The 14,314-nt window shown below is 36.5% G+C and overlaps 1 protein-coding gene across 2 annotated transcripts in view; it reads right to left on the reverse strand.

Moving 5' to 3' along the window:
• Positions 1 to 1,985: 1,985 nt before the first annotated feature.
• PDE7A (phosphodiesterase 7A) overlaps positions 1,986 to 14,314 on the reverse strand; it is a 153,307-nt gene continuing 140,978 nt past the window's right edge. For both annotated transcript variants that reach the window (XM_036742304.1, XM_036742305.1), the window contains exon 13: positions 1,986 to 3,948. In XM_036742304.1, coding sequence (XP_036598199.1) covers positions 3,737 to 3,948 — 212 coding nt within the window. In that variant the 3' untranslated portion in view covers positions 1,986 to 3,736. The remainder of the gene's footprint in view (positions 3,949 to 14,314) is intronic.

Here is a 14,314-nt window from a genome sequence, read left to right on the forward strand (position 1 = left end):
ACAACAGAACATAACGAGAGTTAAATGAGTGAAACAACGAAGTTAATAAAGCCTGCACATTCATCATGTTTGACATTGTGTGCCTTATTCCACATCTATTCTTGTTGGCAACTTTCTTGGTCATTAACTCTAAACCATTTACAATCTTTTGTTAATGACTTAATATGCGTATTACACCTCAAAGTGACCTCCACCCTAAGGCCTTGCTGCCTGGTTGATATCACCCTCCTTGGAACTACCATGTTAGGAAGGACTCCAGGTCCGCTTCACTTAACTCAGGCCTCAACTTCATCTTGGGGCTGCTCCTTCTCCCGTAACAATAATGATGATGATAGTGATAACATTTAAATGGAATGCTTCAAAGGTTTGCCAAGTGCTTTACAAATATTATCCTATTTTGTCTTAACAACAACACTGGGAGATAGGCGCTATCGCTATCCCCATTTTAAAGAAACTAGACCCCAGGGTGGGGAAGCTGTGGTCTCAAGGCCACATATGGCCTTCTAGGTCCTTAGGTGTGGCATTTTGACTGAGTCCAAGTTTTACAGAACAAATCCTTTTAAGGGGATTTGTTCAATGAAGTTGGAATCAAGGGGTCATACTTGAGGACCTAGAGGGCCATATGTGGCCTTGAGGCCGCAGCTTCCCCACCCCTGAAGTAGACAGAGGCCAAGTTAGTTGCCCAGGATCACACAGCTAGTAAATGTCTCAAGGCTGGACTGAATTTGATTACAGGTGCAGTGTTCTATTCACTGAGCCACATATCTTTCTAGCTCCCCTCTATGTTATCTTATAATATTTGAGAGCAGGAATGGTCATGTTTATTTGTATTTGTATCCCCCAGTACTTGGGGCACATTAAAACTGGGAAGATGTTGTGTGTATGTTTTCTACCTAGCTATCAAAAGCCCAGGATGAAAATGAAAAGAATTAGAGAAACTATATTTTAGCTATTTAAATAACATTTCAATCACTGCATAACCATACAACAGCAATTTAATAACATTTATTGAGTGCCCACGTGATAAGAACCATCCTAAGTGCTGGGGACACAAGGCCAAGAAGAAAAGCTCCTGTTCTCAAGAATATACATGATATTAGAGGGACAAAGGAACACAAGTTAATTTTACATTTACAAGTAAATGTGAAATACACACAAAGGAATTATGATCTAAATTTAGGTGGGTGGGGGAATCCAATAGCAGTTTGAAGTAACAGAAAAGACCTCACATAGGTGGACACTTGAAATTATATTTGAAAGAAACTAGAAATTAATTCCAAGAGACACAGGTGAGGAAAGAAAACATTCCAAACATAAGGGGCAGTCTGGGCAGAGGCTAGTTGGAATGTTTTGTATAAAGAACAGCAAGTAGGTTTGCATTAAATTGATATGATCTGAATGTAGAGTATGTGAAGAATAATGTAAGATAAACTTGGAAAGGGAGACGGGAGCCATATTGAGAAGAATTTCGAACATCAAAGGAGTATGTATTTTGTTTTAGAGACAATAGGGATCCATTGAAACTTCTTGAGTAAGAGGAAAACCTGATCAGACCCATGCTTAGGAAAATTATTTTGACAGTCATAGGAATGGGGAGTTATAGAGGGCAAAGTTTGTTAACACAGGGACCAATGAACTAACTGCGATAATCTAAGTGACTGGAGGTTATTTACAGAGCATTTCGAGGTTGACAAACTGTGTTCTGTGTGTGTGCGTGTGCGTAAAGTTCATATGATCTTCACAACAACTTTATGATGCAGGCATTATCATTCCCATTTTATAGATGAAGAAATTGAGGATGAGAGGCTAAATGCCTTGCCCAGGGTCACAGAGCTACGATGTGTCTATGGAGTGATTCAAATCCACCTCTTCTTCAAACAAAGTAATGTTGCCTCTAGTTGTGTACAAGTACATGTGTGTGCAAGCATGTATGTGTGTGTGTGTGTGTGTGTATGTAAAAGGAAAAAGAATGCAAACCTCTAGGATCAGAGTGTGAAAAGATAGGATTTTATTCATCAAAAGTTAACAGCAACAGGCACATATTAAAATGAGTATGGCAAAGCCTTTACAAATGGCTTTACACTGAAGCTTTCTCCTCCAAAATGGCTGTTGCAACAAACTGTAAACATAATTAATAAACAGTCTTTTACAGTAACAAGGGAAATACAAATGAACTAAAAGAAAGCACCAGTTTTTCTTAAAACTAGGTTACAGTTGTGCTTACTGTACTTAAAACAATTTAAAACAAACTACAAAATGGAATGTTTTAAGTTTAAAATTAGTTCTTAAATTTTGTCCTAGAAAACATCTCCTTTTCACATCAAAAGGCCCACTGAGGGGTAACATTTCACCAAAGGGAGGGACAAGAAAACAATGCACTTTTTTTTTTCAAATCAAAACAAGAAGTTTGGTCACTTAGCTGTGTGCATAGTTTAAGGCATCTGTAGCAATTTGTTACAGCTTCCGAAACTCCCTCCCCCAAGTGTGGTTGCTCATTAAGTCATCACATTCTAAAAGAATAAATTAAAAGTTTGCAATTTAAATCCTTTCCCACAAGGATAAACACATGTTCACGCATTCAAACACAAACATTCTCTCTGTCTCTGTCTCTGTCTCTCTCTCTCTCTCTCTCTCACACACACACACACACACACACACACTTTCTCTCTCTCTCTCACCCCTACACTCATGCAAAAGTTTAAAATTCCTTTTTCACACTCTCACTGCAGCGACAGGGACATTTGTATCCTTGGCTCTGAAGGACACATTTCCCCATCCCACTATATTTCAGATTGGCAAATACCCTGAGCTGATTATGGTGTTTTTGAACATTCCACCTTTTCTTGCACGTGCAGGTCGAGTGTACAGTAGTGAAAACCACACGCGGCGTGTTCCCTGCAGAACAGCGAGACAGCTCGGACATTGTTCATCTTCCCACCCCCCAACCCACCCATCCCACCTCTCAATTCGAAACTAGTATTTCTACTTTAAAAACAAAATTACATTCCCACACAGCACTGGAGTGAAAATTGGGTTGTATTCTCTGATAAAAGCTCAGTTCCCAGTGCATAAAGTAAAACCATAGCAAATGGGAGACTTGTGTGGCATCCAAATGAGAGGAGAAAGTCAAACAAAAAAGGGGATGTTTGGGTAAAGAGCTGCAGTCTCAGATTTGATCTTAAAAAATTGAGTGGTTCTTTCACAATCATGCTCCAAGGCAAATTTAGAACCCACATTTTTAGAGTCAATTTGTAAACATCAAGTCTTGTCAGAGGCAGCAGAGGCTGGGCACTTCACATTTCCATAGTTTCCATAGTGAGAACTTAGTGGCGGCAGGCATTCTTTAAATCTTATCCCATCAGCCTGGTTAAGTTCCAAGAGACCTCTGCTGAAGGAGCCATTTGAAAAAAACACACATGTGGCAAACCATGAAATGTCCTCTGTTACTCTTGGAGGATCCTGTCCCTGCTGCGTTGTGCATATTAAAGGGTTCACGCAAAAGTCAACTGAGGCATATGCATATTGCTCTATGTTCAGGTTTCGTAATAGAAAGTGGGTTTAAAAGATCCATCAAAGAAAATCTTAGAAATAAATAATGCTGGCATCATTCATTCAGAAACCTCAGCAGGCAGGAGCTAAGTTCTCTCACCTCAAGACCCCATTTCACAGTTTTCAAAAAATCCTCGAAGAGTCTGTTTTGTGCCACTGATTGCGGACAGGCCGGGTGGAGGTGGGGTCATAACAATCGATTTTCCTGAGGTAATAATTCAGAGTCTACGTCTTCAAAGGCGGTGTCAGTATCATCACCACTGCTGCATCGTTCTCTCTGCATTCCCTTCCAACTGGCTTTATTGAGTCCCACATGACCAAGCATGGTCTGTGATAGTCTGGTATTTGAAAATCTGGCCCACTCTGCAAATAATGGCTCCACTAGGTATGTCATAAAGCCTTGAAGGGGAGAAAGCAAAAACAAAAACATCAAATATTTATATATTTTTACATATTATCTTTTAAAAAATCTGTTAGCAACTTTAAAAGGCTGATTCAATGTTGCCAGAGTCTACAATTCTCCATATGAGACTAGTAAGTAAAATTTAAATATCTTTTTAGTGGACTCTATTTCTTGAAATTCAATGCACTAGAATACATGCAAATCTTCAAAACAGTTACGAAATAAACACAATTTACACCACTCGCACACAGAGAATTCATAACTCAGTTGCCACTACCGGTAGTAATGCTCAAAATGTACTTGACCTCTTTTAGGACACCTGAGTGTGATTTGGGATGGATGGTGGGTTGGACAAAAGACTAAAAGTGCAGAACCCAACAAAGCTACGGCAGGGACTTACAGAGATTCTACAGAAAGAGGTCATAACAGTATAGTGGCAGGGTTGTATAAACAGTGGGGATGGGAGGGCCTACTGAAAATTCTGTTGTGAAGTCTATCTTTTCTTTAGCTTAGGACCCTAGGTTGATTATAAATGTCATTCTACTAAAATGGCATGAAAGCATAAGCCCTGATTTTAAAATGCCAAAATGGATGCATTTTGTAAAATCCAAACACCATACTGACAGAAACTAATGTGTATACTAAAGCCAACGGAATACTTTTAAATAAAAAGCTCAAATTAAAAAAAAAAGTGTAACTAGAAACTTCTGAATAAGACTCAGCAGCAATAAAATTTCATGAAAAATAAGATCCTTCATGGGAAAGGCTTTAAACCCTCAAGCACTGTGTAAATGTCAATTATTATTATGCAATAATGGCATTCAATTAGGAAAAGAAATAGCTACTCTGAGCCCGTTAATGTACTAGACAAAGACACTGTTTTTAGACAAATACAGAAATAAAACACTTATATGTCCTCTAGAAGTCTAATCTAAGGGAGAGAAATGAGATAAAAGTATATACAAAGCATAGGCAAAGTAAATAAAAAGGTAATTTTTGAGCACTGGATAAATTAAATTCCTAGAAGAGTCAAAATTTAATAGAATGAAGACAATGACTATCCTGATAATTAGTTATCTATGGGGGAGAAAAATGTTACACCTTCATATTCTCATATCACTAGTAATTTTCTACTACTACTACTACTACTACTACTACTACTACTACTACTACTACTACTACAACATAGTTGCTTACATAGCTCTTTAAGATTTGCAAAGTGTTTTGCATAAACTGTTGCATTTGATTCTCAACAAAAATCTTATGAGGCAGGTTTTATTATTCCCATTTTATAGAGGAGGAAAGTGAAGCTGAGAGAAGCCAAGGAATGTGCATCATGGTCAGATGTGGGATCCGCCTGACTCCAAGTCTGACCTCTTCAGTGAAGGCCTTCATCACCTCATGTCTGAATCACTGCAGCAGTCTCTGCCTCTCTCCTCCACTGAGTGTCAAGCTGATCTTCCTTAAGTCTAGGTTTAACCAAGGGGCTCCCCATCACCTCAAGGTTATGTTCAAAGCCCTTCATAACCTGCCATCCTCTTCTCCTTCCAGTCTTCTCATACCTCACTCCTCTTCACCTCCAACTCTACAATCCAGTGACATTGGCTTCTTTTCTGTTCCTCGGACAAGACACTCCCTCTCTGCACTGTGGGACTTTTCACCAGCTGCTTCCCACGTCTGGAGTCCTTTCCCTCCTTGTCTCTGTTTCATAGCTTCCTTCAAGTACTAGCTAATTATCTTCTTTAAGAAGCCTTTCCTGATCCCCACTGATGCTAGTGCCTTCTCTCTATTATTTCTAATTTCTCCTGTATCTAAGCCTGTTTGTGTTGTTTGCACGCTGTCTCTCCCTTTAGATTGTAAACTCCTTGAGTGCAAGGATTGTCTTTTGTCTTTCTTTGTATCCCTAGCACTTAGTACAGTGCCCAACACACTGTAAGTGCTTAATGAATGCTTAATAACTATACCAAGCTATAGATCACAGGTTTGACACGATAACACGATTAAAATGAATGAAATCTCTTTTGATGTGATTCAAGCGATATAAAGTCTGACTACAAAATACTGTTGCCAGAGACTATAATTATGGTATCTGAAAGATTTGGTTAACTCTTTCCCCATGGGTATCTGGGGAGGTTACCAATCTAATGGGAAGGATATCTGGAATACCCTTAACCACACTGAAAGTCAGGCCACTTGAGCTAATTCTCCTCACAGGTCAGGATGATGAATTACTTCAACTGCAAACTGAAGTCAAAATCATGGAGTATATATAGGAAAGTCTAAAATAGTAACCTGAAACACACACACACATGTGAAAACACACCACAAATGAATTCCTATTCAGAAATTTTAAAAGAGATATGAATAATACATTGAATAAAATTTTATTTGGAGAATAATTAAAGGTGAGGGTCTCAAATTAGTACTTGACCTCTAATCAGGAAAGATTTCTTTGATGAAATGAGTCTGAACTAGGATCACAGAGTCATTCAATTATCCCATTGGGTGAAACTAAGTAGAAGGGTGAAGAAGGTCAGAAGTATTTTAAGAGTTCAAACTTCAGATTAATTTTGGAATTAAAATGAATTACAGAAAGTACAAAGGCCTCTTTCTGCCTGGACAACAATGAACTCATATATTTCATCTCTAATTGTGAAGAAAAAATATCACAGAGCACTGGGCAATACTGTGATTTAGATTTAAGAGTTACTTTAGGATATGCAATGAGGAAGAAATTGATCAGAGCAATAGGCTTCTTGTCCACTGGTTGATCAGTGATAGTCTTCATTCAGGAACAATAATTAATGAAACTATGGATTACAGATACCATTAGAATAAAACAATTATTACGTTTCTAACTGCCAACTAAAACCAAGGTCACAGTGACAAATGGCTTACCCTCTGAAATCTAATTAGTAGCTTACATGAAATTTGGTGATCTAAGTCTAGTTGTCGAATTCACGTTAGATATCAGAGGACAGAACAGAGAGTAGATTTACCATTTGTCTAAGGAAATAACAAGGTAGAAATCAAATGGAAAACTTTGTCTACTAAATAAATATCTCTCTTTGCTTTAATTTGGTAGTCAAAAATAAGAGAGGATAATTGCCAAATAAAGCATTTTTTGTGGATAAAGAAAGTGGTGATCATCAGAAAAGGCAGCAAGTAGCAGAGGAAAGAAGTGAGCAGGAAGGAGCAAGCAACTTAATCCTACTGAAATCACAGGCAATGAGGAAATGGATAGAAGACAGTTGTAACGGAGAACAAAAAAGGTATCAGAAATGGTGAAAAAAGCAGGGAATTGAGCATAAAGGTACTAGGACAATGTTCTTCTCATATAATATGAACGCTTCTGGAATCATTTTTGTTTTTCTTTTAAAAAATATTTACTTTATTGGTTTTTTTTTGTTACATTTGTGTTCCAAGTTACTTCCATACTTTTCTCCCAGCACCACACTAGAGAAGGCCAATGTTTCTCTCTCTCTCTCTCTCTCACTCACACACACACACACACACACACACACACACACACACACACACACACGAAACTAAACAATACATAATTCCTTATGTTCTTCCTCTGGAGATGGACAGCATCTTCCTTCATGGGTCCTTTGTAGCTGATCTGAATATTCATATAACTCAGAATAGCTTAGTCATTCACATTAATTCTTCAAACTATTGCTGTTACTGTATACAGTGTTTTCTTAGTTCTGCTTGTTTCACTCTTGATTATTTCACAAAAATCTTTCCATGTTTTCCTGTGATGACTAACCTTGATAGACTTGGCTCTTCTCAGCAATTCAAGGTTCAAAGACAACTCCAAAGGACTCATGAGGGAGAGAACTATCTACATCCAGAGAAAGAACTATGGAGTCTGAATGCAGATTGAGGCAAACTGTTTGCTCTTTTTTTTTTTTTTGGTTTTGTTTCTTCTTTCTCATGATTCATACCATTGGTCATAATTCTTCTTTACAACTCGACTATTGTGTAAATAAGTTCATGCGAAGTTATGTCTAGAAGATATATTGGATTCCATGCTGTCTTGGGCGGGGGGGGGGAAGAAAATCTGTGGAACTGAGTGGTGTAAATCATGTGGAACTGAGTGATGTAAACTAAAAATAATAAATCTTAATTTACAAAATCAACCTGCTCATCACTTTTTACAGCACAGCAATATTCCATCACAAACACATAGCACAAGTTATTCAGCAATTTCCCTAACTGATGGGCATCCCCACAATTTCTAGCTCTTTACCACCACAAAGAGAGCTGCTACAAATATTTTAGAATATACAGATTTCTTTTTCTCCTGACCATCCTGGGAAACAGGTCTAATATTGCTGGGTCAAAGGGTATACACAATTTTATAACTCTTTGGGCATACTTCCAGATTGCTCTGTAAAACGACTGGATCAGTTCACAGTTGCACCAACAGTGTATTAATGTCCCAGTTTTTCCATATCCCAGGCAACATTTGTCATTTCCCCCTTCTATCATTTTAGCCAATCTGATAAGTGTGAAATGGTATCTCAAAGGTGTTTTAATTTGAATTTCTCCAATTAATAATGATTTAAAACATTTTTCATATAACTATATATAGCTTTGATTTCTTTCTCCCAAAACTGCCTGTTCATATTCTTTGATCATTTATCAATTAGAGAATGACTCATATTCTTATAAACTTGACAAAGCTTTCTAGATATTTGAAATATGAGATCTTTAACTGATAAACTGTGTATAATACCCAATTCTCCCCACCCCCCAATTTTCTGCTTTCCTTCTAATCTTGGCTACATTCATTTTATCTGTAGACAACTTTTTAAATTTAATGCAATCAAAATTATACAATGTACATCTCACAATGCTTTCTATCTCGTTTATTCATAAAATCCTCTCCTATCAATAAATTTGATAGGCAATATGTTTCATGTTTCCCTGATTTAGTTATATCTCCTTTTATTCCTAGGTCCCAATTTTGACCTTATCTTGGTAAATGGTTTAAAATATTGGTCTATACCTAGTTTTTGCCAGCCAGACTGCTTTCCAGGTTTCCCAACAATTTTAACAGTGAATTCTCAGCCTCAAAGTTTAAATCTTTACATTTATAAAACACAAGGTTGCTACAGTAATTTATAATTGTGTATTATATACCTACTGTATTGCACTGATTCATCATTTTATTTCTTAGCCAGTACAGATAGTTTTGATAATAACCACCTTATAATACAGTTTAAGATGGCACTGCTAGACCTCCTTCCTTCCTTGACATTTTTTTAATTAACTCTTTTGACATTCTTGACCTTTTGTTTTTCCAAATGAATTATATTATTTTTTTTAGCTCAATAAAACAATTTTCAGTAATTTACTTAGGATAGTACTGAATAAGAAGATTAAATTAGGTGGAATTGTCATTTTTTATTATATTGGCTCAGCCCACCTACAAACAATATTTCTGCAATTATTTAAATCTAACTTTATTTATACAAAAGTGTTTTATAATTATGTTCACATAGTTTCAGGGTTTGTCTTGGCAGGTATACTCTCAGGCATTTTATATTGTCTACTTATTTTAAATGAACTATCTCTTCTTGCAGGGATTTGTTGGTGATACATAGAATTGCTAATGATTTATATGGGTTTATTTTATATCCTGCTACTTTGCTAAGATTATTGTTTCAACTTAACTTTTTAGATGAATCTTTAGGATTTTCCAAGTATATCATCATATTGTCAGCAAAGAGCCAGTTTTATTATCTCATTGCCCATTCTGATTCATTTAATTTCCTTTTCTTCTCTTATGGCTATTGCTAGCATTTCTGGTTTGTTGATCGTTGTCCTTCATTCTTGAAGAGGACCAAAATGACTTCACTATGTTGGAGTCAAGATATAGTGTGTCTGACACTAGGTGATGAGACCAATATGAGCTTGGGATGCTCTACCACAGGCCAGGCAGAAATAGTTCATATGAACATTTTGGAGAGGCAATGTCTATAAATTTATGCACCTCATGTTTCTTTTGAGCTATTACAATTCTTTTTCACTCATTGAGCCCAGCACCTTCTTTGATGTGGGCACTCCACGCTGGGCAGTCCTTTGCCAATGTCTCCCATGTCACAAATTGGTTCCAAAGTTCTTCAGACCACTAGTGAGCATTTCTGACCTCCATGTGAGTGCCTTCCTTGCATGAATTCTCTGTAAAAAAAAGTCTTTTAGGCAAATATATGTTTGGCATTTGAAGAACATGACCAACTCATCAGAGTTGCACTCTCTGCAGAAGAGTTTGAATGCTTGGCAGTTTAGCTTGAGAAAGTACCTCAGTGTGTGGTACCTTATCTTGCCAAGTGATGTTCAGAATGCTCCTAAGATAATTCACATGGAAGCAATTCATTTTCCTGGCATGATGCTGGTAGACTGTCCATGTTTTACAAGCACATAACAATGAGGTCGGCATAACAGTTCCATAGACCTTCAGTTTGGTAGGCAGTCTAAGACCTTTTCTTTCCCATATTTTCCTTCAGAACCTCCCAAACCCTGAGCTAGCTCTGGCAATGCATTAACCTCATCATCTATGTGTACATCCCTGGAAAGGATACTGCCAAGGTAAGTGAAGTTATCCAAAGAATTCAAAATTTCTCCATTTATTGCAACTGATGATTCCATGTATGAATGGTATGACTGGTGAAGAACCTGTATTTTCTTAGCATTGTTAGGTCAAAATCAGCACAAGCAGCAGAGAATCTATTCATACTTTGTTGCATCTCAGCTTCAGGGGTTGCACTGAGTTCACAAGCATCTGTGAACAAAAAAATCATGCACCAACTCTCCCTCTACTTTAGTCTTGGCTTGTCATCTTTTCAAGCTAAATAATTTACCATCCATACAGCAGCTAACCTGGATGCTGTGTTCATTTTCATTACAGGTGTCTGACAACATTGCTGAAAACATCATGCTAAAAAAAAGCATAAGAGCAAGCACACAGCCTTGCTTCACTCCACTGGTGACTGGGCAATCCTGCCATCATGAAACTGATGTACAATACTGACGGACTTCTCTAGGCAACCAAATTTTGATATAATTTTCCATAAGCCCTCATGACTGACAGTATCAAAGGCCTTAGCTCAATAAACATTGTGTACAGACCTCTGCTCTGCTCCCGACATTTCTCCTGAAGCTGTCAGGTGGCAAATACCGTATCAACCATTCCTCAGACCTTTCCACAGCCACACTGGCTCTCAGGTAGATGACCATCTTCTAGGTGAAGGATCAGCCTATTAAGGGGCACTCTGACAAGAATCTTGCCAGCAATGACTAAGAAAGCAATACCCCCATGATTGTCACAGAAAAATCTATTTCCTTTAACTTTACAGAGATGGACAATGGAGGCATCCTTGAATTCTGAGGGGAATAACCTCCTTTTGCCATACAACCCAGAAAATTTCAGTCAGCTTTTGTATGAACAGTGGACCCCCTGCCTTGTAAATCTCAGCTGGAATAGAATAGTACTAGGCACTTTGCCACATGAGACACACCTAACAGCATTCAAAAACCTCTTCTTCAGTTGGAAATTGAGCTAGAGAGGGACTGACTTCAACCCTGAGGTATATGGTCACTGGCTTCGGCACTGACAGATGATCGTCTACTGAGAACGCTATGGAAGGGTTCTGCCCATATCTCCAGGATCATGTCCTTACAATCATTGTGGCTCTATCAGCACTGCATAGTTCAGATGCACCATACATTTTTGGCCCACAAATAGCCTTTAGGGCATCATAAAAATGCTTTGAATTGTTACTATCAGCATAAAACTCAATTTCATCTGCCTTCTTACTGTGGCAAGAATCCGGCAAATCTCTAAACTTTACTTGCACTTTATTTTTACTGGAGTTAAATGCTACCTTCTTGGAGACCCTGTGGAGTTCTTGTTTTTAATTTAGCAGCTCCTGAATTTCCTCATCATTTTCGTCAAACCGATCTTGATGCTTGTGAGTGTTCTGACCCAGATGAGTAAATGCAGTGCTGCGTACCAATCTCTGAAAGCTGCCTTCTAATACAATATTGAATAATATTGGTGATAATGGGCATCCTTGTTTTACTCTTGAACTTACAGGGAAGGCTTCTAGCTTATCTCCATTACAGATAATGCATGTTGATGGTTTTAGGTAGACACTTCTTATCATTTTAAGGAAAAATTTTAATTCCTAATTTTAAGGAAAAAAATCCACTTATACCTCTGCTTTCAAGTGTTTTTAAGAGGAATGGTGCTGTGTTTTGTCAAAAGCCTTTTCTGAATCTATTGATATAATCACATGATTTTTGTTGTTTTTTGTTACTGATTTAATGAATTATATTAATAGTTTCCCTTATACTAAACCCGCCCTACATTCATGGTACTTGGTCCTAATGCATAATCTTTTGATATATTGTTGTATTTTCCCAGCTAGTATTTTTATTTAGGATTTTTGCATCAGCACTGAGAGAAATGATTATTTCTCCCTCACATTAATAATCTAGTATTGAATTAGGACCAGGATTTTTTTCAGAAGCCTGCACATTGCTTAATCTCTGAAGGACATTGCTAAAAATGAGACTGAATTAATTTTCTCCTTAATCTTGTTGAGACCCCACCCAACCATATAAGGTGGGGATGCTCAGTGTGCTCTACTCAGGTATAGGTGGGGATAAATTCTCTGATTAGATTGCCCAAGGCTGGGAAATTACAAGTAAATGACATAATTAAAGTTACATCCCCGAGTGCCTCATTAGAATAGGCACACCTCTTATTGTAATATTCATTCTCTTGCATTAACTGTTAACCAATCAGACTTGATTGTCACCCTCAGGAACACCTAGTCTTTCAAGGGCACATAAACTGTGAAGCCCACTGTCATTGTCTTTGGCATTTGAGACTGTCACTGACCCCTTTTATTGGTAATATGCTACCATTATTAGTAAAATTATTAATTACCCAGAAATTATATCTCTTCAATTTTTAAAATGTCACAACATTTATTAGTGAAATTGATTTATAATTTCCTTTTCTGTTTTTGCTCTTCCTGGCTTGGTGATCAGCACCACATTTATTTCATAAAAGGAGTTTGGTGAGATTCCTCCTTTGTCTATTATTACAAATAATTTAGTTAATACTTGAATTAGCTGATCTTTAAATGTTTGGTAGAATTCACTTGCAAATCCATCTGATCCTCTTTTTCTTAAGAAGCTCATTTATGGCCTTTTCAATTTCTTTTTCTAAATTAGTTTGATTCAGATATTCTGTTTACTCTTCTGTTGATCTAGGAAGTTTTAATGTTTTTGCAAGCATTCTCCCATTTCACTTAAATTGTTATATTTACTGGCATATTAATGGGTAAAATACTCCTAATAATTGGTTAAATTTCATCTTCATTAGTGGCGTATTCACCTTTTCATTTCTGATACTAGGGATTTGATTTTCTTCTCTTTTTTTGAAAATCATATTAACTAATGGTTTATCTATTTTATTAGTTTTTTCCATAAACCAACTCCTAGTTTATTAATTCAATGGTTTTCTTACATATAATTTTATTAATCTCACCTTTGATTTTCAGAATTTCTCATTTTGTATTTAATTGGTGATTCTAAATTTGTTTTATTCTAGTTTTTTAAACTGCATACCTAATTCATTAATCTTCTTTTTCTCTATTTTATTAATGTAAGCATTTAGAAATATAAACATTTCTCTTACTGCTTTTGCCTCATCCCATAAGTTTTGGCATGCTATCTCATTATTATCATTCTCTTCAATAAAATTTTGACTGTTTCTATTACTTGTTTTTTAACCCACTCCTTCTTTAAGATTAACTTATTTACTCTCCAGTTAATTTTTAAAGTATTTTCACAGTCCTTTATTGAAGGTAATTTTTATTGCAGTATGATCTGAAATAAATGCACTTAATATTTCTGCTTTTCCACATTTAACTATAAAGGTTTTATAGCCTATATGTATGGTCAATTTTTGTAAAGGTGTCACATATCTCTGAGAAAAAGCTATATTACTTTCTATTCCCTTTCAATTCTCTCCAGATGTCTTTCATATACAGCTTATTTAAGATTTTATTAATCTCCTAAATAATAATAAGAACTTGGTTCTTATTTACTTTTTGATTAATCTAGTTCTAAGAGGGGAATGTTGAAATCTCCCACTAGAATAGTTTTGCTATCTATTTCCACCTGTAATTCATTTACCTTTTCCTTTATAAATCTGAATGCTATAGCATTTTTGTATATATGTTTAGCACTGATATTACTTCATTATCTATAGAAACTTTTATCATAATGTAATTTCCTTGTTTATCTCTTTTAAATGAAGTCTATTTTAGCTTT

Source organism: Trichosurus vulpecula, chromosome 1, assembly GCF_011100635.1.
Source record: "Trichosurus vulpecula isolate mTriVul1 chromosome 1, mTriVul1.pri, whole genome shotgun sequence".
NCBI lineage: Eukaryota > Metazoa > Chordata > Mammalia > Diprotodontia > Phalangeridae > Trichosurus > Trichosurus vulpecula.